The sequence below is a fragment of the Hemicordylus capensis genome, chromosome 7 (assembly GCF_027244095.1).
Source record: "Hemicordylus capensis ecotype Gifberg chromosome 7, rHemCap1.1.pri, whole genome shotgun sequence".
Taxonomy (NCBI): Eukaryota; Metazoa; Chordata; class Lepidosauria; order Squamata; family Cordylidae; genus Hemicordylus; species Hemicordylus capensis.
Window position 1 is genome coordinate 11,865,566 of NC_069663.1, and position 23,081 is coordinate 11,888,646.

The window sequence follows — 23,081 nt, forward strand, 5'->3', positions numbered from 1 at the left end:
CTCAGCTGTTATTACATGCACTTTTTATTGCTGAATTGTTTTTAAGTGATACAATTTCTATGGCTCTTTTGAACTGTGCATGATGCTTTACACAATTTTATTAGAAACAACTCCATTACAGTATATACAAAGAAAATAAAACAGTACCTCCAAGCAGTGATGGAAGGAAGAATTATTTTATCTTTTTCTGCAGACAATTTTCCATCCTAAAAGTATGTTTCATGAACACAATGACTAATATAATGAATGAATACACAACTAGTCAAAAGTGGGCAGTTTCAAAATTGTAGGTCTCTTTTTTCCTGTGACTCCTGGTAGGGAATGCATTCCTGTTCTATATATACTTTATTCACAACTCTGAGCTTGCTAAAATTGGTCTGAAAACTGCTGTTTTCCATGCCTTCATTTGGAGAGGACTGAATTTAAACAAACACAAGGGCAGTGTATACTACTGCGCTGTTGGATCTTAAAATATTTAGCAGCATTCTAATAAAATAGTTTCCCAGTAAAACTTTGAATGTAATCTTTCTACTACATTAAATTTTCAATTCAATTATGTTTGCCTATGGCGGGGGGATGCTTTTGAGTTATTTACACAGTGTGTGAAGATGACATAGTGTACTTTTATTGACTAAATATAAGTCACCATGCTGAAATTAATTGCAAGCCATTTAGGGCACTGCAAATTTTAAAATAAATTCCGCATCACTGCCTCCAAATGCATGCAAGGTTATGAATATAAGAACATAGAAATCTGTCTTACAGACCATTGGTCCTTCTAGCTCAGTATTGCCCACACTGAGTGGCAACAGATCTCCCAAGATTGAGGAAGGAATCTTTTCTAGCTCTAAGGTAAAGTAAAGTGTGCCGTCAAGTCGATTGTGATTCCTGGTGCCCACAGAACCCTGCGGTTTTCTTTGGTAGAATACAGGAGGGGTTTACCATTGCCTCCTCCTACGCAGTATGAGATGATGCTTTTCAGCATCTTCCTATATCACTGCTGCCCGATATAGGTGTTTCAGCAGGGATTCAAACTGGCAATCTTCTGCTTGTTAGTCAAGCATTTTCCTGCTTAAGGTGACATGGAGCATTGTCAGACAGCAGGCTTTACCTGGGTGAGTTTACTACAAATTCTAAGTTTGGTGGGGTGGTGAACCCAATGCAAAATGTGGATTTTTTAACCCAGGCTATATACACTCCAACAAGTGTATTATCACCCATCAAAATTATATGCTGCCAAAGCAAGCACATCCAACTTCAAACCAAGGTGAATCCAGCTTAGTAAAGAGGACAATCCGTACTCACTACCGGAAGACTGGTTCTCCACCCCAAATATACACAGCCCATGTTGTGCTACCGGTATACCAAATGGAAGGTGACTCTGTATGTAAGGCGATGCCTTAAAAGGTAGAGGATAAATACAGGTCATTTAACCACCCACTAGGGGTGTGTGTTTCGTTTCAGATACAAAACGTTTTGTGCCAAAACGTTTTGTGCAATTTCAGCTGTTTTGTAGCCGAAACAAAACACCCAATGCGCAAAACATAAAATTTTGTAGCCGAATCAAAATGTCCCTGTTTCAGATACAAAATGTTTTGTTGTTTCGGCTGTTTTGGAACTCCATTTTGCAATCACGAAAAGTCTTTCTCCTTCAGTCTCCATTTTGAGTTTTGACATCCGTGTGAATTTCCGGCCCTTCCAGTGTGCAGATCAGTCAGACCATTGGTCTATCTAGCTCAGTATTGTCTTCACAGACTGGCAGCGGCTTCTCCAAGGTTGCAGGCAGGAATCTCTCTCAGCCCTATCTTGGAGAAGCCAGGGAGGGAACTTGAAACCTTCTGCTCTTCCCAGAGCAGCTTCATCCCCTGCGGGGAATATCTTGCAGTGCTCACACGTTAAGTCTCCCATTCATATGCAACCAGGGCAGACCCTGCTTAGCTATGGGGCAAGTCATGCCTGCTACCACAAAACCAGCTCTCCTCTCTGCCCCAAGGGGTGCCTCCCACAACCCAGATTCCAAAGGAATAAGGCAAAGGGCTGATTTCTTAGGAATTGTTGAAGTTTACGCATCTTTAAGGTTCCCCCCCCCCAGGGAATAATGGAGGTTTCAGCAGACCCATAACTCCACCTGGGGGGCACTGGGGTGGCCGGGAGCGAGTGGTGGTGTAGTGCACATAGGGTGCCTGCCACCCCCATGGGTTGCTAACCCATGGGTTGCTGGGTTCTGTTGTTTCTGAGGTGTTCTGAGTGTAGATTCTCTGGTAGTATATAAGATTTTCAACGACAAACCATGAATCCACTCTTATATGCTACCAGAGAATCTACACTCAAAACATCTCAGAAACAACGGAACCCATGCGGGTGGTTAGCAACCCAAGGGGGTGGTTGGCACCCTATGTGCTCTACACCACCACTTGCTCCCCGGTGCCCCCCAAGTGCAGTTATGGGGCTGCTGAAACCTCCATCATTCCCTATGGGAAGAACTTTAAGGACGCGTAAACTCCATCTAATCTTTAAAAATCAGCCCTCTGTCCGATTCCTTTGAAATAATTCTGGCAGCTTCCTTGCCCCCACTGGGCACTACCACCCACCCTACTCTGTTCTGGGCCACCCCTACCCCCACCAACATGAAGCTATACTTTTGCTGAAACCTCCATTATTCCCTATGGGAAACATATTAAACTTCAAAAATTCACCAAAACTCCTCTGAAATTTGGGTGGTAGCTTCCACCCATTGGGCACTACCACCCCCACCCACTAGTTTTGCCCCAGGGCTGTTTTTTTTTTTTTTTTTAATCCAAAACATTTTGGATTCAGATTTTGCAATTTCAAACAAAGAACAAAATTGGGGTGTTTCAGATTTGGGCAAAAAACAAACAAACAAACAAACAAACAAACAAACAAACAAACAAACAAAAACCAGAAAAAAAGCACAACCCTACCCCCCACCCCCCAAATGACTCTGAACCCAAGGTGATCCCTCCATTTTTTACAAACAAGAACTAGGAAAAAAACCTCGTCTTGCCAGCATTTGTGATGTGATGGGGGTCGAAATAGGTGTTAAAATGAATAAAATCATCACAGCCCACTAAAAATTTAAACATTCATTTATTAGAATATTTATGTAAAAAGACTCTCTTTACACATCTTTTTGTACAATAGTTTTCATTGCTTTAACTGCTCCTGCCGGAGACAAGTGTGTTGTACATGAAAGCACATACAGGCAACTGCAGACTGGTCTCCTCCGCACTGCCTGAAGCAGAGAGCAACAGCAAGGCCCATGGTCCATGGAGAGCGTGTGAAGTCGTGGGGACGAGAGAGAGGGGTCCCCTCCCACCGCTCAGCCCCTCTCTCACCTGTGCCGCTTGCAGCTCTTACCCTCTGGAGGGTGTGTGTGTGTGTGTGCGCACGCGCTGGAGGGGGAGTCACTATTTTGGATGGCTGGATGCACAGAGAGCAATTCAATGGGCCAAGCTGAGCCCTCTGGGCAGTGGTCCGGGGTTGCCAGATGTACAGAGCAGCCAATCACGACACCATTTTGCGCAGGCAGACACTGTATGGCTAAAAGGCACGGCACAGGGGCAGAGAGCAGAAATGCCCCCTAAGGGGGTGGAGGGAGGCAAAGAACTATTGGGGAAAGGTCAGCAGGCACCAGCATGGCTCCAGAGAGAGCGGAGCCTTTGAAATGACTTCTGGGAACAGACGCACAACATTCAGTGTGGATGTTAAAAAGTGTAGAACCCATATGCATGCACAGCCTCTCTCAACCTTACCACCACACACACACACACACACACACACACACACACACACGCCCCTCCTTAAAAATCAACCCGCTTCAGAATAACTAGATCAAGGGTTCCTGACCCTGTGGTACTCCAGATGCTGCCAAATTACAATTCTCATCATCCACAGCCACAATAAATTGTAGCTGTGGGTGATGGAAGTTGTAGTTCAGCAATATTTGGCATACCATAGGTTAGGAACCCCTGAACTCTATGGATATATATCGCCCCAGGGTAAGACGCAGTAGGAATGGGGCCCCACCCTCTTTTGGAGACCCATATTGCAAAACTCTGTAAGGCAGGGGCCTCATTCACACAATCGTTCGAATCTTGGTTTAATGTGGGTTACCAACATTAGCATGACTGTGTGAACCCATGCTGAGGTGGGATTCTTACATTCATCTCAGGTTGTAACTCAGCTTGACCTGGGTTCACACAATCACGCTAATATCAGTAACCACCATTAAACCTGGAGTCAAACAACTGTGTGGACCAGGCTGTGTATTCTCAGATGCTCCGGATGGTGGTGCATAGTGGAAGTGATCAGGAGGAGAAAGGATCAACTAAGGGAGAAAGTCTAGCACCTTCTTTAAGAGAGTGATGCCCACTGTGGGAGAGAACTAGAGAGTGCTCTCTGGAGAATGAAGCCTGGAGAAAAGTGAGAGAACACACAGTCTAGTAGGCAGGTGAGAAGCTGGGCTGAGAGGAGCTTAGAAGGAAATAATGGGTTGGAAGCCAGTGCCAGGGATGCAGCTGCTGAGGCAGGCATCTGTGGGAGGGCTGTCTTCTCTGCACCAGCTATTGCGAAAATAGGTAAGGCCCACCCCAGCTGCCTTGGAGGCCTCATGCTTTCCATTTATAGGCAGCAAAAAATATTATTAAAGCTTTTCTCTAGAGGGTGTGAAGTATTTCTGCCCCGGATGGAGCAGGTGGGGTGAGCTTCATTTTTAACATCCCAATGCCCTTTGTGGAATAATTTAAGTCACCTTTTAAGAAATATATACCCTGTGTTTAAAAAAAAAGAAAGGAAAGTGGGGGGGGGAGAACCAGCTACCCTATATGTACAACTACCTGTTAAATCTTTGGTCGGCAAAATGCTCTTGTATGTGAGTGTGCATTTAAAAAGAAATGTTACCTCATCAGGTGAGCAGGTGGTACTGCTCCAAAGAAGGGGGAAATGGAGAGGTGATCAGTGGAGAAGATGCATCCTGTACTGATTTAGACACGCGGGAGGGATTGAAGCGCATTTGGGTGATGTCCCACAAGGGAGTTGGTCTGCTAGCACTCACACAACCTGCCCACATGATTACCGGAGCTGGTGAAAAGTTGGTCCTCAGCACCAAAGCATAGGAGCAAACTTCCCCATTTCACATAACCGACTGGGGGGAAATAAGAACAGGAGACTTTAGGTTTGAATGCTAGAGTACATTTTTGCTGGCTTTCTGAAATTAGAAAAAGAAATTCACAGACTAATACTTGGGGCTTGTTCACACGACCATTAAGTGGGCAGGCAACAACGTAATACAATCTAAGGAGTTGGTAAATTCACATGCAGCCAGAATGGTGATAACTAAAAACTGGAAACATGGGATTTCATCTTCAGATGAGTGGCATATCAAGCTTTGGTTTATAGCTACAGCTGAGAAATTAATCCATTTGCTGCATGGGACAATCAAAACCATATTAATTTTTTGCGATTTGGCAAGATCTTTTTTTTTTTTTAGTAATTAAAGAATTTGCAGCAAAGTCTTGCCTGCTTGTTATATTCAGATTTGGAAAGATGTGGGTTTTTTGGTAAAATGCTTAGATTCATCTGGGTTATTATTCTGGATTGGTAACATTGATATTAATAATGAAGACCTGATTTTTAGGAAGCTAAAGTGTATGAGATATTATGTGATATTATGTCCTATGTGATTTGTGATATCATGTTGTTTTTAATAAAATGATTTAGAGAAAAAAAGACAACTAAGTGAGTAGGACAAGTATCCTACCTACCTTTGGGAACTGTGTGCACTCCAGATTTTTGGTCGTATGTGATAAAAGCTAGATTTGAGGAGGGGAAAGCAATCCTGTGGGCGGAGGGTGCAGGCTCCTGGGTAGGACAATGCTATCAGAGCCTGTACCTGCCTTCCACACAATCACTTCCCCCTCCTCTGAACCAGCTTTTCAGCCACGCACAACCAAAAACCAGGAGCACACGCAGCTCCCGAGCGTGGGTAGGACATCTGCCCTACCCCCTTAACAGTCATGTGAACAAGCCTTTGGAGTGGCAGCTTTCACCTGGTCACCTCCTAGGACTTAAGTGGCATCTGAGGTTAGAGCAGGGGAGACACCAGGCACCACCAAGAACCTACAATACCAAACTTTTTCTGGGCCAGAAGCACTTAAGAAAACAAAAGACAAATCACGACCAGATTTAAAGTGACAATGGCTCAGACACTGAGGACCTTAAAGAGTGGAGGGGCTGGGCTCATGTCAGCTCTAAGACAGGACAAACTAAAGCCCGAGTGGTCCAAAAATGAAGCTGTGCTCAAACTCCCAGGAAGCCCAAGGCCAGGAGTCCAGCTGCACCACTTGCCTCGGATGCATCTTCCTTGCTGTCGGCTTGCAATAATGCAAAACAGAGGGACTCGCACTCAGGACACATCAGCTGGCCTCAGACTCCCAAGGCAAGGTGAACCAACATCTCTTCGGCTTCTCCAGTGTGTTTGGAAGGAAAGAAAAGGGGGGAAAGTGCTACTCGGAAGTGCAAATGGAGAGGTTTCGGGTGCTCAAATGAGAACAGTCCCTTGGCCCTACAGCAGTGGGGCAAAGCACACCCCATATCCTGGAGAAGAAGCCCCTTGAATGGTGGCCAGACTGGCATTTTTTCCAGACAAGGCATTCCGTTGCCCGCTACACCTGCTACTCCTTCTGCAAAGCTGCCCAGCTGACATGAGAAGCATTCTGTCTGGAACCATTCTAATTCCTACCTCCCAGCAAAGAAATGCAGCTTCCAAGATGAAGAGCAAAAATAAGAGTCAGGAGAGAGCAACAGAGAAAGTTTAAAAAGAAAAAGAAAAAGAAAAAAGGAGGGAGCCCATGATGTGTGTGCAGAAAGCTCCCCCTACAGGCCAGGTCTAGTAGTGCATGTGGGGCTCACGGGCCCTTGGGGATGAAGGGTTCGCCCTCCTCGGGGTCTGGCCTCGGCCCAGGGTCACTCAGGCACCGCATCATCCGCTGGTTGCTGGGGCTGTCACCGGCGCCAGGGGTGAACACGTCATCTGTGCCTGGGGAGGAGGGCTCTTTGGCGCGCATCACCAGCCCTTCCTCGTCCTCCTCTTCCTCCGGGGAGGGCGGCAGGCGGCTCATCCCTTTCAGCGCCTCGTTCACCAGCTCGACGGACTCCGGGGACTGCGGGGACGCAGGGTCGATGGTTATGATGGGGAGGTTCTCAGAGTCCGGTTTGGGGTCATATGCGAGGGGGTCTGGTGAGGGAGAGGAAGGATAGGACAAGTTAAGGGAGGAGCAGACAAGAGGGAGGGGGCCAGTGTTGAGAGCAGAGACTCCATTGTCAGACTCCCAAGGGACGAGGTGGGCTCCTGGCCCTTCTTGAGCTAGCGATGTGCACGGACCGCGTAGGCACGGTCCGACGCCAGGGTGTGTGTGTGTGTTCCTTTAAGGGCGGAGGGGTTGTACTTACCTCTCCCGCCACTTCCCCCCTCCGGCGCTCTGGTATTTAGCAAAATCTTCGGGGCGGCAGCGTTCCTCCCTGCCGCCTCTGCCCCCTTGTTGGTGCCCAAATCCGGACGTAACATGGGCACATGCGCCCGCCGCTGCACGCGCCGCCACACACACCACAGTGACAAGCGTGACGCATGCGGCAGCAGCATGCACCCGTGTTACTTCCGGATTTGGGCACCAAGAAGGGGGCAGGGGCGGCAGGGAGGAATGCTGCCGCCTCAAAGTTTTTGTTAAAATACCAGAGCGCCGGAGGGGGGAAAGTGGCGGGAGGGGTAAGTACACCCCCCCCCCCGTCCTTAAAGGAACACCCACCCACCCGCCGACGGTTCGTCGGACCTGCGAACCGGTTTGCAGGCCTCCAACATGGCCTGCAAACTGGTTCGTGCACATCCCTATCTTGAACTCCAGAATGACTGGGTAGGCACAGAAGAGGCCAGCCTCATGAACAGCCAGGGGAGGAGAAAGGTTGTCACCTGAGTCCTCCTCCTGCATTCAGCCAGTTCCCTCTCCTGGGGAACTCCCGGCTCCCATACTCAGAAGCAGCCCCCTCATCATCGACTGCCTTGTCTTTAAAAGCCCCAGTGCAGAGCTGCCAGGGCTCAAAGCCTACTCCTAGCCCCACCCCCTTCCTGACTTCACTTCCTGTTTCCTGCCCCGCCCAACCTAGCTGGAGCTCCCTGGAGCTGTTCTCTGCTGATCTCCCTGCCTTGCCCTCTCAGCCCCACTGGGACTCGGCCGGCCGGGACCCTTCTCACCCCTACTGCCCCCTGAAGGGAACGGAAGCCCCACAGGAGGGATGCCACGCCCTTCTCCAGACTCCACAGGGCCACCCAGGCAACCAGGTAGCATGGCATCCCGACATCCATTTTTAAAAAATAAAAAAAATTAAAACCAAGGGTCTGCTCCTCCATGCTCTGACAATCTGAAAAGGTTTTGTCTGAGTAGGCATCAGTTGAAGAATTACTAGTCTTCACCCCAACCCATCTCGCCATCCTCCAGGTCTTGGAACTAAAAGTTGCTTGGCAGATCAGCGACTCACACAGAGACAGAAAACAGGCAGGGATTGCTGTAAAGTGGGTCATTCTGCCCCCTTCTCTTCACTGGGCACAAGTGCACCACTAAGTCACAGGAGATTTAGCACCTCCTAGCAGAAACTGATTGGAACGACGCAGGTCTGGGACCAGTGAATCAGGCAGAGACTCAATGGACAGCCTCCTATGTGAGGTCACAGGAGGTTTAGCACTTCCTAGTGGAAGCTGACTGAAGTGAGGTAGGACGGGGACAAGTGAATCAGGCAGCGACTCAACAGACAGTCTCCTCCGTGTGGGTGTTGTAGTTTGGGTTCACAGCAGCCTTTGGTTCCATATTAAATTTATCACAGCACATAATGAGGTCTCACACAGTTTAGGAAGGACTTAAATTCACCAGTACAGAAAGACACAGAACCTTACAGTGTCTACAAAATGAACAGTTGTCGGGAATGGGGATGGGTAGAGGAAACTAAGCTGGGGATACAGGACTGCTGGGGTTCATTCTTGGTTCAGGAAAAGGAGTAGGCTAGTGTACATCACAGCAGGGGATGTCTGGGTTTGGTTCCATTACCTTTGAAGGAAGAGAAGCAGCGGTCCTATCTATAGGCAAGGGTCTGATGAAGAAAGAAGAGGCACAAGACAAAGCTAAAAGGAGAACAATCCTTAACAGGGATCTGTTAGGTCCACCGTACCTTGGAGAGGCTTGCTGGGTGGATTTTGCTTTACTCTTAACATCAGAAGGCTGTACTGAGGATCAGGAGGGGATAATCACCTGTTCTGATTGGCTAGAGCAGGGGTTCCTAATCTTGGGTCCCAGATGTTGCTGGACTACAACTCCCATCAACTGTAGCCACAATGACCTTGGGTTCCATACTGGCCTACAGCTCCCATTCTCTGGCCAGACGTTGTTGGCCTACAACTTCCATAATCTCCTGTTGTTGCTGGACTACAGCTCCTATAATGTTCGACTAGAAGGTGTTGGACTCCAACTCCCATCAACTTCAGGTGTGGTTGAACTACAGCTCTCATTCATCTGCACCCACAATGACCTGGTTGGCCTACAATTCCCATCCTCTGGCCAGACATTGTTGGACTATACATGGTTGACCTACACATCATTGCCAGGGATTGTTGGCCTACGACTCCCATCATGTTGGCTAGATGTCGTTGGACTGTGATTCCCATCATCTCCAGCCACAACCACCTTCTTCTCTCACTGTGCCTGGAGATGATGGGAATTGTAGGCCAACATGGCCAGAATCTCAGGGGTATACTCGTGAGTCAAATGGGCCGTAACCCAAAATTTGGCTTTAAAAAAGACAAATCTGGCAACAGAGCTGGAGACTAGTGTTCCTGCTAACAGAGATTCCTAGACGTTGTTGACTACAACTCTCAGAATCCCCAAGCAAAAATCATTATAGCTGGGATTATGGGAGTTGTAGTCAACAACATCTGAGAATTCCTGTTAGGGGGAAAGCTGCTGGAGACTCATAGTTGGTAACCCCTGGGCTAGAAACTCTCTGGAATTTCTGACTTGCTGCATCACATGCAACTTGGTTCACATCCAAATGTCACCTGGACCAGGGCCTTTCTGTTATGCAGGGTCCCCAAGTATGATGCACCCTTTCCTCTCCTGCTCACTTGTGGCACACTGTGGTCTGGATTGCCTGGGGCAGCGGGTTGAGAGGCTTCTGTCTCATCCCCACCACCGCACCCGCTAGCTAGGGCACCTCTGCTGTCCTCTCCACTTCCAACTTTCCTGTGCTGGATTTCACACCAAACGTCAACCACCAAGAGGATCTAAACTCCACAAGGCTTCAGTGATGTAGGTAAACACACACCTGGGACACAGATACAAGGGCTGTTCTCATGATGGGCATTCGGGTAGGAGAAGCTTCCGAACTAATTTGGAAGCTGTGCACGCTCCCCATTGGCCATCATGAGAATTCTACACACAAGGGAGGAGGTGGGGGGAGTTTGTCTGCAAGCTGGGTACGGAGGCAGGTGGCAGCAGGGAGCCCAGAACTTGTACCCAACTCCAGAGTGAAGGTGGAGCGAAAGCACTCCCCTGCCCAATGCTTCTGTGCCCAGCTCACAAGCTATAATCTCCTCCTACTCCTACTTGCTTGTAGAATTCTCACGGCAATGCTCTGACCCTTGAATTAGGGTCGGAGGCTTCTCCTACTCAATGCTGATCGAATCACCCTACAGTCTGTGACAAAGTTCTGAGGAACTCACATGTGTTTGCAAGGCTTCCAGTCCTCATGGAAGCCGAAGAAAGAAACCCTGAGAATCTAGCTGTAGCATTCTTAAGACTCCAAAGCCAGGAGTGACCTGACTTGGTAGCTTTGCATTGCACCTTGTCACTCAGCGTACTATTCCTACCAACCCCACATGTCACAGACATATTGGACCCTCTAGCCTCTCACAACCCCTATCAGAAATGCCCCCAGAAAACCCATTTCAAACCTACACATTGAGAGTGCAGAGTCTCGATGCTAAACTTTCTGTATTCTAAACAATTGCCAGTTATTATTATTATTATTATTATTATTATTATTATTATTATTATTTTAGTTCAGTTTCTGTGTTTTGGCTACATGTGTGTGTTCTTTGTTTCTTGACTTTAAACAGAACTATGTACACTCTAAAAGGACCAAGGGCACAATGTGGTGGCTAGGGAATCACCATTTTGAGATTCTCAGCTATCTTCTTGGTTTAGATTATAAAAACAGGTTGCTAGCCCTTATGACTCTGAAGAGAGGCTTAGAAGACAGATAATGGCTGGTAATATCTCAGAAGCCAAGAAGACACGTGCATACGAAGCAGGATTTCCAGTGTCCTGCAGGACTTACTGCCTCTCCTATGTTTAGCAGAAGGAGCTAATTAGATCCTGCAGAACAGGAAATCTGTGAATGTGCTTAATTTGCATATTTTATGCAGGTCATAATATCCAGCTTTTCTTGGCAGAATGTTTGGGCTATCAGGCCTCCGAATTTCAATCGATGATATTTTAAGGTCGCAACTGCATAGTAGGTTTCAGTGCTGAGTGGATCCTGTTCTGAGAAGTGGGCTACCAGAGATACATGCAGGATCAGCAACCTATTACTGCCTTAACATCCCCCTGAGTGGTGGGGCTCAGAATTGCATTAAAACACACTTCTGAGTCCCTTTTGGACCTCCCACAGGTGGGTCATAAGGAATAAGCACATCACACCACTGAAGCAAGATGCATGGAGTGCAAACAATTGGGGTCAAGTGCCACAGCACCAGCTGGAAACTTTGCCCCCCCAGTTTCCCACATGGTCTGGCGACCAATTCCTAGTGTCTGTAAGTGGCAGCAGCCTTGTATCCTTACCTGAGCCAATCCGTGCCCTCGACATGGTCGGTGAGTCGATTTTATGTGTCGGGACTGTCAGGTAGTTGTTGATCTGGAATCAGAAACATGGGGCTGCTCATGAAGGGGTCTTCATCACCCTGGAGACCTTGATGGAGACCTTACAGCACTCATATGCAGTCACCCATCCAAATGCAATGCTCTTCTCTTATCTCTTACCTCCAGCCTCCTCTTTTTGAAACACCTGCCTCTTACTACACAGCTAATACTTGGAGGAGCTGCCTTCTTTCTCACCCCACCCCAAATACTCCTCTTCATCTGGCTCAGTTGCACTGGGTTTCTGTAGCTCTATAGCAGGGATGCTCAAACTTGGGTCCTCAGATGTTGTTGGCTCCCATCACAATGGCCTTTGGCCCAAATGTTGTTGGACTACAACTCCCACCATCCCCGGTGACAATGGCTAAAGGCCAACATCATCTGGGACCCAAGATTGAGAAGACCTTGCTCTGTCATCTTTTAACTGGGAATGTTCGAGTTCCAGGGACTACGCTGATTCTAGAGTTGCCAGTCTACTGTTTGGAACGTCAGAGGCCATCACAGAGACTGGCTTAGGAACACAGGAAGTTGCTTTATGTGAGTCAGACCATTGGTATTGCCTCAGTATTGTCTACACTGACTGGCAGCAGCCTCTCCAAGGTTTCAGGCCAGAGTCTCTCCCAGCCCTACCTGGAGATGCTGCAAGGGAGCGAACCTGGGACCTCCAGCATGCAAAGCATATGCTCTACCACCAAGCAATGGCACCATCCTGTAAGGCGAACACTCATATGCAGTCACCCAGCCAAATGCAATGCTTAACAAAGGGGACAAATTCATTCTTGCCACTGAAAAACTAGCTTTCCTCCTCTGGTGCCCTCCTCAACCCAATTCCAGCCTTCCTATCACCGCACCTTCTGTTCCAGCTGCCGAGCCTTCTGCCTCCTCAGCAACATCTGATTCCAAGCTTCTTCATAAGGGTCTGCCACCAAGGTGTGCCGGTTATAAGATCGCAGCTAGAACGGGATTCAACAGAGGTTGGTTTTTCGCTCTCTCTCTCTCTCTCTCTCTCTCTCTCTCTCTCTCTCTCTCTCTCTCTCATCTTCACACACAGGCAAACGGACACACAGATGGCAGTTATTAGACAAGCAGGTGAGGCCCATCATTAACTGGGCAAAGTCAGTTTGCATAGATTACACTTACAGGAATGTTCAATAAATTAAATATATGCAGTAGAATTTTTTTATTCATATCCTTGCAAAGAGGAAGTAAAAGAACAGTTTGAAATTTTTAGGGTTCTAACTTCCAACATTATTCATTTTACTGAATTACCACCATATAAGTAAATTTGAATCATGGTAATTTTAAATGAGAAAGATCTTCTGCTTCTCCTGGGCATGATGTCATCTCCTGGGCATGATGTCCGGCACCCAAGGGGGTGCCAGACCGAACTGGCCTGGTCCGGTTCAGGTCCGGTCTCGAACCAAATCAGACCAGCCGGTTCCGTGCACACCCCTAATTCTTACCCTCTGCCTGGTTTTCTGCAAGTTGGTGCGCAAGATCTTCCGGATCTCCTCCTCTTTGTCTTTAGAGAGTGCTGGCAGGATGCGTTCCACAGGCAAGGTTTTCGGGTTGATGTTCCTGTGGATTAAGAGAGCAGGAAAAGCTCAACAGTTTGGGGAAAGGAGGACATCCCAGGGATCCGAGGTGTTCTAACTTCCTTGCCTGAATTGGGGTTTGCATACAGCTTCCACTGGTCAAGGCGCAACCTGCACAGTTTAGGAACACAGGAAGCTGCCTTATACTGAGTCAGGCCCTTGGTCGATCTAGCTCAGTATTGTCTACCCAGACTGGCAGTGGCTTCTTCAAAGTTGCAGGCATGTGTCTCTCTCAGCTCTATCTTGGAGATGCTGCCAGGGAGGGAACTTGGAACCTTCTGCATGCAAGCATTCAAATGCACTTCCCAGAGTGGGCCCATCCCCTAAGGGGGATATCTGGACAGCATGTGCTGCTGACCACACAAATGGCCTCCGTGCATATGTGGAGGCTAGGTGAACTCCAGAGATGTGCCGTGGGGGCATGGGATGCCAGCCGGAGCGCCATGGTGGCAGCTCGCAATGCCGGCCTAGCGTGTTAGCGCTACTAACTTAGAAGTCGGAACACTCTGAATGTTCCAACTGGAACAAGCCTTTTCTGTTCCGAGCTTTTTAGGGGTGTTCTGCTCCAAACACGGAACCCTCAAAGCAGTCCGTTCCAAGCTGGAACGTTCTGCACATCCCTACTTTGAAGAATCACAAGCACTGTACAAATGCTAAATTATTATTAATCCCATTCCTCTAGTCACAGATTTTGTAGGCTTTGAAAAAGATTTTTTTGGATGTCTACTCTTTCTCTTTACTAAGAGAACATTCCCATCTTCCTGCCCAAGATGTTACTCACTGCATAGAGACTGTGGAGACAGCAGACGGGATCTTGCCTATTCCTCCACTCTCCACCAGCTCGATGGCTTGCTTCATCTCCATTTTGTGGTAGAAAGCAATCAGCTGGGGCTCTTTCGACCTCTCCCCAGCAATCAGGCACTTCTTCACATATTTCTTGTTGAAACGATTCAGCCTTTCCAGAAACAACATGAGAAATGGAGAGAGAAGGGAAAGCAGCATAAGAGCACAATCACACCAATCATCCAGCTCGTTTCAACTAATCAATTGCATTTTTAAATGGCCCAAAACTCGTGTCTCGTGGCGGTTTACAAAAAAATAAAACAATAAAGCAACCGTCGAAACAAATTAATAAAAACAGTTCAAAATAATTTTTAAACATCAGTAATAACAATAAGACCATTCGACAGCTGGTTAAATAAATGGGTCAAGAGCTCCTTTAAAGGCTACCAGAGATGGGGAAACTCTGACAACAACAGGGAATTCATTCCAGAGTCTCGGGGCAGCTATAGAAGTGGCCTCGCCCTGTGTCGGCCCAAGAGATGCTGGAGGCAACCGCCAGCAGACATCTCCAAAAGATCTTAGTAGGTGATGGGAATACTGAAGAAGACGACACTCTTTTCAATACCCTGGGCCCAAGCTGTTTTATTAGTAAAGCCCACAGAGACTAGAATTCATGGCTGACATCCAGACAAAGTACATGCACAACAAATTGTGCACCCACAAAAACATCACATTGCTGTTGCACTCATAGGAACACAGGAAGCTGCCAAGTCAGACCAATCTGGCTCAGTATTGTCTACCCTGACTGGCAGCAGCTCTCCAAGGTTTCAGAGAGGAGTCTTTCCCAGCCCTACCTGGAGATGCTGGCAGGGATTGAACCTGGGACCTTCTGCATCCAAAGCAGATGCTCTACCACCAAACTACGGCCCCATCCCCTAAGGGGCAGATCGTACGACAGACAGTGCTCATGAAACAGTTGCCCATCTGAAAGCAAACCAGGGGGACCCTGCTAAGCAAGGAGGACAATTCATGCTTGCGGCCACAAGACCAGCACTCCTCCACAGCTCTTGCACAAAGAATCCTTGAAGTGTAAACAGATGGGTGGACAGGGTTTCCCAGCAGGAAGGTCACCACGGGCTGCATAAGCACAGCTATAGCCCTTTTCACACATTATATTCAAAGCTTGTACAATATATGAGTGTACAGACATCTCTACACTCATACAAGATAATCTCTGAATAGGGCTTGGGCTAGTGCAACACTAGTCTGAAATGCAAGTTCCCGATGCTGTAGAGCTAGCTAGAGCTGGTCTGGGGAGAAGTGACGGTCTTGTGGTAGCAAGCATGGAGGACAGGTCCATCAAAGGCTGCTAGTCTGGTGGCTATAGGCCACTACCACAACCAATATTTATATACTGCTTTTCTACAAAAGTTTGCAAAGGTTTTCATAGATAGATAGATAGATAGATAGATAGATAGATAGATAGATAGATAGATATGGTAATTCCCTGTCCAAAAAGGCTCACAATCTAAAAAGAAACATAAAGGGAGACACCAACAACAGATACGAAGAAAGTCTGCTGTTAATCTGAGAATCCAGTCTGCGACCATTCCCCTTTAGAAAAGAATGCTGAGCAGGCAATTCATCTTCAAGAGGGGGAGGGCAGCTGATGAGAGTGACTGTTTGTTGGGGGCTAAGGTGCAATGAGCAAACACAGAATGTCTTTTGGGGTGCAGAATGTGGGGGCCGTTTGGGGAGCAGGGTGCAGTATTACATCTTACATTCTTATCCCACTGTGCAGGGGTATAATACAAGAAGGAGAGCGAGAATAATTGGTAGTGCTATATGCCGGCACTGTTTATGCCCCCCACAAGAACTGGTGCCCTAGGCGACCACCTAGGTTTGCATAGAGGATGGGCTGCCCTTGAGTATGCTAGAATCACTGAAGTTCAGACATCACAACTGATCTTGGTTTACTCGAAACTTAATCAGAAGCAGATGCTCACATGGACGGGGGGAGGGCGGGGGGAAGAAGACACTCCCGAGGCCAAGGAACATGGTGCAGAACCATGCTTAACCACGGTTTCACATTACATCTGAACCAGTCCATGGAAGTATATTTCTCGCCTCCAAGAACTCTTCTCACCAATATTGTTTGGTTCTGCACTGTCCTCATGTTCTGCTTACAAATACTGGTTTATAAACACTGATTATCAGTTCAGGTCAGATTCAAGGTGCTGCTCTTGACTTTTAAAGCCCTACACAGCCTAGGACCAAAGTATCGGTTGGAGTGCACCCTTACAAACCTGCCAGGCCCCTCTGTTTAGAATATCAGGCCCTTCTCATGGCCCCGTCACTAAGAGAGATCTGCTTGGCAAGGACCAGAGACAGGGCCTTTTCAGTGGTCGCCCCTCAGCTTTGGAATGGCCTCCCAGAAGAGCCTCACCATCCTCCCTCCCTCAGTGTTTTTAAAAGACAATTAAAGACACATCTTTTTATAAAGGCTTTTAAATGTTTTATCTGCTGCTTATCTGTGGTAGGTGGGGTTTTTTGGGGAATTTTTAGTTTTTTAGTTCTTTGATTTTAACTTGTTATAAGTTTTAATTTGAAACTTTTAAAATTTGTAATTTTAAACATGGTTTTAAATTGTTTGTTTTTTTAAAACTTGTTTTTTCCCTTTATATTGTATCTATTTTATTAATTTTATGAGCCGCCCTGAGCAGTAGTGTAGTGGTTTTAAAAAAAACACAAAACCCCTCTAAAGATTCAGCTTTTCAGAGAGGATTTTTAATGTTTTATCCGCTGTTCATATATGGTGGGGTTTTAGCTTTTCTTCATTTGTAACTTTTAAATGTGGTTTGAACCCAGTCTTTCAATTACTGTTAATTTTACATTCTTGTGTATTTTGGTGATTCCCAACCTGTGGTACTCCAGATGGTGCTGAACTACAACTGCCATCATCCCTCGCCACACTTAATGGTAGCTGGGGATGATGGGAGTTGTAGTTCAGAACATCTGGAGTACCACGGTTAGAAACTCCTGGTATATTTTACCTGTTTTACTGATTTTGTGAGTAGTGCACTATTGTTTTAAATACATAACTAAGCAATAATGTAAAAGGGCCAGTTCCCTGTTTCCACCGCTCTGCTTTCGTGCAAGCAGGAAATGGAGCCCAGCCAAGTGAAGATGAATGGGCCTCGTTCTCAAGGACTCAGCTCGGATCCCAACAAAATCACACGCTGGGTTCTAATAATGGGGTCGAACAAACAAACAGGCTGCCGCCTGGGACACATCTCATGGAGCAAAATCTGCCCTTCTGTCTACTGCATTGCGCGGGCTGTGGCTGCCGTGGCAACGGGCCTAGTGCCAGCTTTCTAGGACAACACATTTCATCTGTCTGGTGGCAAAGCCAGCCCCAAACGGAAAGCAACCCCTGCTAACTGGGCAAAGAGGTGATTCTCTTTATTTAGCAGGGGGAGAGCAACTGGCTCTATCCATCCCCAGCACAGCGTCCCTCCAGTGACTGTTGCTGTTTCTTTCTTAGCTTGTGAGCCCTTTGGGGACAGAGAGCCATCTTATTTTATTTTAATTAATTAATTAATTAATTAATTAATTAATTCAATTTATTTATTTATTTATTTCTCTATGTAAACTGCTTTGGAAACTTTTGTTGAAAAGCGGTATATAGATATTTTTTGTTATTGTTGTTGTTTGTATTTGTACTATTTCTAGGCACCTGGTCTCATTTATTGATTTAAAGTATGCACACACACACCCCTCCAGTACACTACTGCTCTGGGAGGCTTACAACATTAACAAAACAATTAAAAAATATATAATTATTGTTATTTGCAAGTTTTAACACACATTTAAAAGTCACAGTAGTAAGTTTATTGTGGTCACAGACCAGATTAACAATTAATAACAATTATTTAAAAGTCACAAATGTTAGAAGTTTCAATATTAGAAACCACAAATAAAAAGCTAAAACCCAAGAAACCTACCAATATAAGCAACAGACAAAATATTTAAAAGCCTCTCTAAAAAGATGTGTCTTCAATTGTTTCTTAAAAACACAGAGAAGGAGCATGGCGAAGCTCTTTTGGGAGGGCATTCCAAAGCTGAGGCGCCATAAGTAGGGCCTGAGATGCTGAATGTGGTTCATACCAGCGAATGTAGTCTGACAAGCACCCTGGCACCAAATCATGTAGGGCTTTAAAGGTCTTTACCTTTCAGCAAACATGAGAGGCAGCCAGGGTAGCATAGTGGTTAGAGTTCTGAACCAGGAGCAAAGAGACTGGGGTTCGAATCCCACTCAGCCTAAAGCTTACTGGGTAACCTTGGATAGGTTCTTAGCATATCGTGGAGAGGAAAGCTGGTCTTGTGGTAGCAAGCATGACTTGTCCCCTTAGCTAAGCAGGGTCTGCCCTGATTGCATTTGAATGGGAGACAACATGTGAGCACTGTAAGTTATTCCCCTCAAGGGATGGAGCCGCTCTGGAAAGAGCAAAAGGTTTCAAGTTCCCTCCCTGACATCTCCAAGATAGGGCTGAGAGAGATTCCTGCCTATAACCTTGGAGAAGCCACTGCCAGCCTGTGTAGACAATCCTGAGCTAGATAGACCAGTGGTCTGACTCAGTATATGGCAGCTTCCTATGTTCCTAGCCTACCTTGCAGGGTTGTTGGGAGGATAAAACCGAGATGGGGCAGGCAAGAGAGCCATACCTGAGCTTCTTGAAAGAAGGGTGGGATAAAAGCAAAATAAATAAATAAAACTGGGTCACAAAATGGCTTATAAAAAATTAAAGTATCATCGGAACCAAAACAACACATATTAGGGCTGTTCTCAGCACTCTGAACAGGGTCAGAGGAGTGCCCAGCGAGAATAGGAGAGCTGTGTGTGCTCCTGGTCGGTGGTGGCATGCTTGCAAATATCAAGATCGGGAGGGGAGAATGATTGTGTGGGAGGCTGGGTAGGATGGGCGTGGCCAACCCAGATTCTGCATTTTATCAAGGGTGGACGAACAGCTGCCCTGCCCAGCTCCCGGCTCCCACACGATCTCCCACCTTCTTCCTACCCTGATCTTTGCAAACACAAGACTGCACACAGCTAGGCTATACTGGCTGGGGTCTCCTCTGAGAACAGCCCTAAAGACAAGCCTAGAGGTTTGTCTGGCTTAGTACTTACTTGTCTTTCCAGTGATGGTGGCCATAGTGGCCACAGATATCCTCAATCCCTGTCAAAAGATGATCTAAGAACTGGAGCGGGGGGGTGGGGGGAGAGAGAGAGAGAGAGAATGAATAAATGTGCACATTTCTCCTTTGTTAGACACATCTCTTCTCTGCAACTGATAAGCAACTCTATGAGGCAGTGTTCTGCTCAGTGTTCAGCTGGCAAGGTTTTCTACCCAGGGAAGATTGCGTTCTGCTCTAGAGAGGGTCCATTGGTTGCTCTTCAGACAGCTGTGTGAAAGGTGGCTGCGTGCATCATGGGCACTTTTATGGATCTGTACTTGGACAGGACTAGGGAGAGGAATGCCGGTCTCCCCCACTCACCCCTGCTTCATTAACACAAATGGAGTGTGTGTGTGTGTTTTGCATTGGCACCACCCTGAGCCCCATTCCAGTACAGAACCACTGCCAATTTTATAATAAAGGAGGAAATGATAGCTACCTAGATAAGAATTAGCAGCTGTGTCTCTTATTCACATTTAACCAGATTACTATTATTTTGTAACAGCATGAACTATGGGAACTATTACGTAAAGACAGGATATTGCAGCAAGGTTAAAATGCAATTTACTGACCATACAGAAAATCTCTTAAGCAAGCAGACAAGAAAACAAGAAGGAGAAAAGTCATATGTCAAGGGTTCCCAACCTTTTTATTTTTATTTTTAACAAGTGTACCTCTTCTGTTGCAAACCTGCAGCTCAGATACCCCACAGAGCGTGTGAGTGTGTGCAAGAGAGAGTGTGTGCGTGTGTGTGTGTGAGTGTGTGCAAGAGAGAGAGAGTGTGTGTGTGTGTGTGTGTGCACACATGCGTGTGCGGGCACATGCGAGAGCAAGTGTGTGAGAGAAAGTGTGTATTTAAAATGTTTCCGTTAGGGAGACCGGCTACTCCAGTCCCTGGCACACATCCACACTAAGGGACTCATAAGCAGTCTAACTGAAATTAATGGGACCAGATTATTTGTCTTATTAATTTCCATGGGAGTACTATGTGCTAATTTCCCAAAACCTGTCAGTCAGGCTGAAGGGAGGGGTCCGCTGAGCTTCAGCAGGTAGCCAGCCAATCAGAAGCAGAGGAGGAGGGTCTTCAGCCTACTTCCTCCCCTTCTGCAACGGTCACATCACTGAGGACACAGTACGTCTGCTTCAAGCCGGTGATTCTCAGGTGGGGAACAAAAAACGCAGTTGCAGCATGGGGAGGCAGGAGGGTTCTGAGTAGCCCCCAGGAGCCCCTGAAGCACCCCTAGGGGCACTAATACCCCCTGTTGGGGACCCCAGCAATATTTATTTATTTATTACATTTCTAGACCGCCCCATCCAAAGACTCTGGGCGATGCACAACAAATTTAAACAACACAAAAACAAACACCATTTATAACACACTGGTGTGATCTTTCTAAAATCAGGCTGCTCCTCACTAGGTTGGAGGAATTCAAATACCCTATTTACCCAAATAGAAGACTCTTCTGAATTTAAGACAACTCCATTAAAAATAGAGGTTAAATAAGGCTAAACATGTATTTACTTGAAAAGAACAGGACTCTGAATTTAAGAACACACACACACACACACACACACACACACACACACACACACACACACACCAATTTCTAACACCAAAGGACTTGGAACAAATCTAGTCTTGAATACAGTACATTGATGGAATTAGGTGCAGAGCCCTAGTAGGCCCCTGGGTGGCAGCAGAGTCTCATACCAAGAATCTGCTTTGCAACTTGCAGTGGGGTGCCCAACCTGGGGGCAGGAGGGAGGGGGCAGATGCTGTTGGACAATAACTCCCATTATCCCCAGCCACGGCGGCTGAACTAGGGATGATGTGAGTTGTACTCCAATAACACTTGGGGATCTGAAGCTGGAAATCCCTGGATTAAGCAAGACTTTGGGACAGAGAATTCACCTGGGAAATTTCAGCTACGTTCCATTCTCCCACCTCACCCTGCCAATCAACTCCCTTGTGCTTTTTAAAAATGTGCTTTACCTATGAAGGCACATCACACCATCTTAAGAGGGTAGAACCAGCGTGCTGTGCAATCACTCCCCCTTCCTCCTGCCTGGATTTCTGCTAGCACATGATCGCCAATCCAAAAATCCGACACAAGATTGGGAGCCCAGCGTAAGTTGCAAAGCAGATTCTTGGTACGAGACTCTGCTGCCACCCAGGAGCCCACTATAGACTCTGCCAACTGATCAAAGAGGCACCTTTTAAAAGTGGTGATTCTCTTTACTGAGCAGGGGGAGAGCAACTGGCCCTATCCATCCCCAGCACAGCATCCCTCCACTGGCTGTTGCTGGTGTCTATCTTATGTTTCTTTTTTTAGATTGTGAGCCCTTTGAGGACAGGGAGCCATTTTATTTATTTATATCTCTGTAAAACGCTTTGAGAACTTTTGTTGAAAAGCAGTATATAAATATTTGTCATATTTGTGTTCAGATGGATCTACACCTAACCCTATCAATGTACTGTATTTACCTGAATTTACTGTATTTACTCCTGAAGCTGGGAAGGATGCTTCCCTCTTAAGGATTGTGTGAGCTGTAAACCTAACTATGCAGAAAGAACGGAGAAAAGCAGGCTGCAGAAGAGCACTGAAGCAATGGGACAAGCAGAAGCGGCATAAACAGGCCATGCACCACCAAGAGAGAAAGAGCTGTTACCTGTGTGTGAATCTCCTCATTGATGGACCGCTTTGTCTCTTGCTTTTTTTTCACAGCCAGAAGGTCCACTAGAGGGCGGATGGTCATGCCCTGTGGAGAGAGAAGTCTAGTTTATTCAGCCAAAGACCTCTACCAGCAATTGACAAGTGGATCATGGACTGAGACACAAATTTGGCAGGGGAATGACTAACAACAGACCTACTTTTCTGTGCTAACCACATGCATCTACTCACAGAGTCCATTTCACTCCCCACTCACTTTTCTGTAGTCTCTTCCAAGGAGGAGAGAAATGGGAGAGAGGGAAGCGATGCTCCTCTGTCATTCCTAGGGTATTTGGAAGAGACAGGAGGAGCACAGAGTCAACACAGGAAGCTGCCTGATACTGAGTCAGACCCTTGGTCCATCTAACTCAGTACCATCTACACTGACTGGCAGTGGCTCTCCAAGGTTTCAGGCAGGAGTCTTTTCCCCAACCCTACCTGGAGATGCTGCCAGAGAGTGAACCTGGGACACACTGTATGAAAAGTGTTGAGGGGTGTGAGGAGAAACATTTAAATTCTCACACGGCAGAATATGTTCTAGTGGTAAAGATGATTAGTCCAAGAGATAATGTGAAGACACTAGGCTGAGATTAAAAAATAAACACCAAATAAAGATATATTAAGCAACTGAAGTATCACATACTAAGAGAGAGAGAGATTGAACAACATACCCAAACAGGCACTAGCCTTCAGTGACTGAACAATTCTAACTGGCTCTAACTGACCAAAATTGTGAGGAGATTGTGAGGAGCTGTAAAAAGGTCTCTCCAAACTGGGGGAGT

General features: G+C 46.7%; 1 protein-coding gene across 1 annotated transcript in view; it reads right to left on the bottom strand.

Annotated features, from left to right (window-relative positions):
* Window positions 1-3,089: 3,089 nt before the first annotated feature.
* The window catches only part of SLC9A1 (solute carrier family 9 member A1), a 115,654-nt gene continuing 95,662 nt past the window's right edge, over window positions 3,090-23,081 (bottom strand). The window contains exons 6-12 of the mRNA XM_053268024.1: window positions 22,259-22,348; window positions 19,542-19,612; window positions 14,352-14,525; window positions 13,439-13,553; window positions 12,827-12,928; window positions 11,901-11,973; window positions 3,090-7,255 (exon numbers count right to left, since the gene is read on the bottom strand). Coding sequence (XP_053123999.1) covers window positions 6,927-7,255; window positions 11,901-11,973; window positions 12,827-12,928; window positions 13,439-13,553; window positions 14,352-14,525; window positions 19,542-19,612; window positions 22,259-22,348 — 954 coding nt within the window. The 3' untranslated portion in view covers window positions 3,090-6,926. The remainder of the gene's footprint in view (window positions 7,256-11,900; window positions 11,974-12,826; window positions 12,929-13,438; window positions 13,554-14,351; window positions 14,526-19,541; window positions 19,613-22,258; window positions 22,349-23,081) is intronic.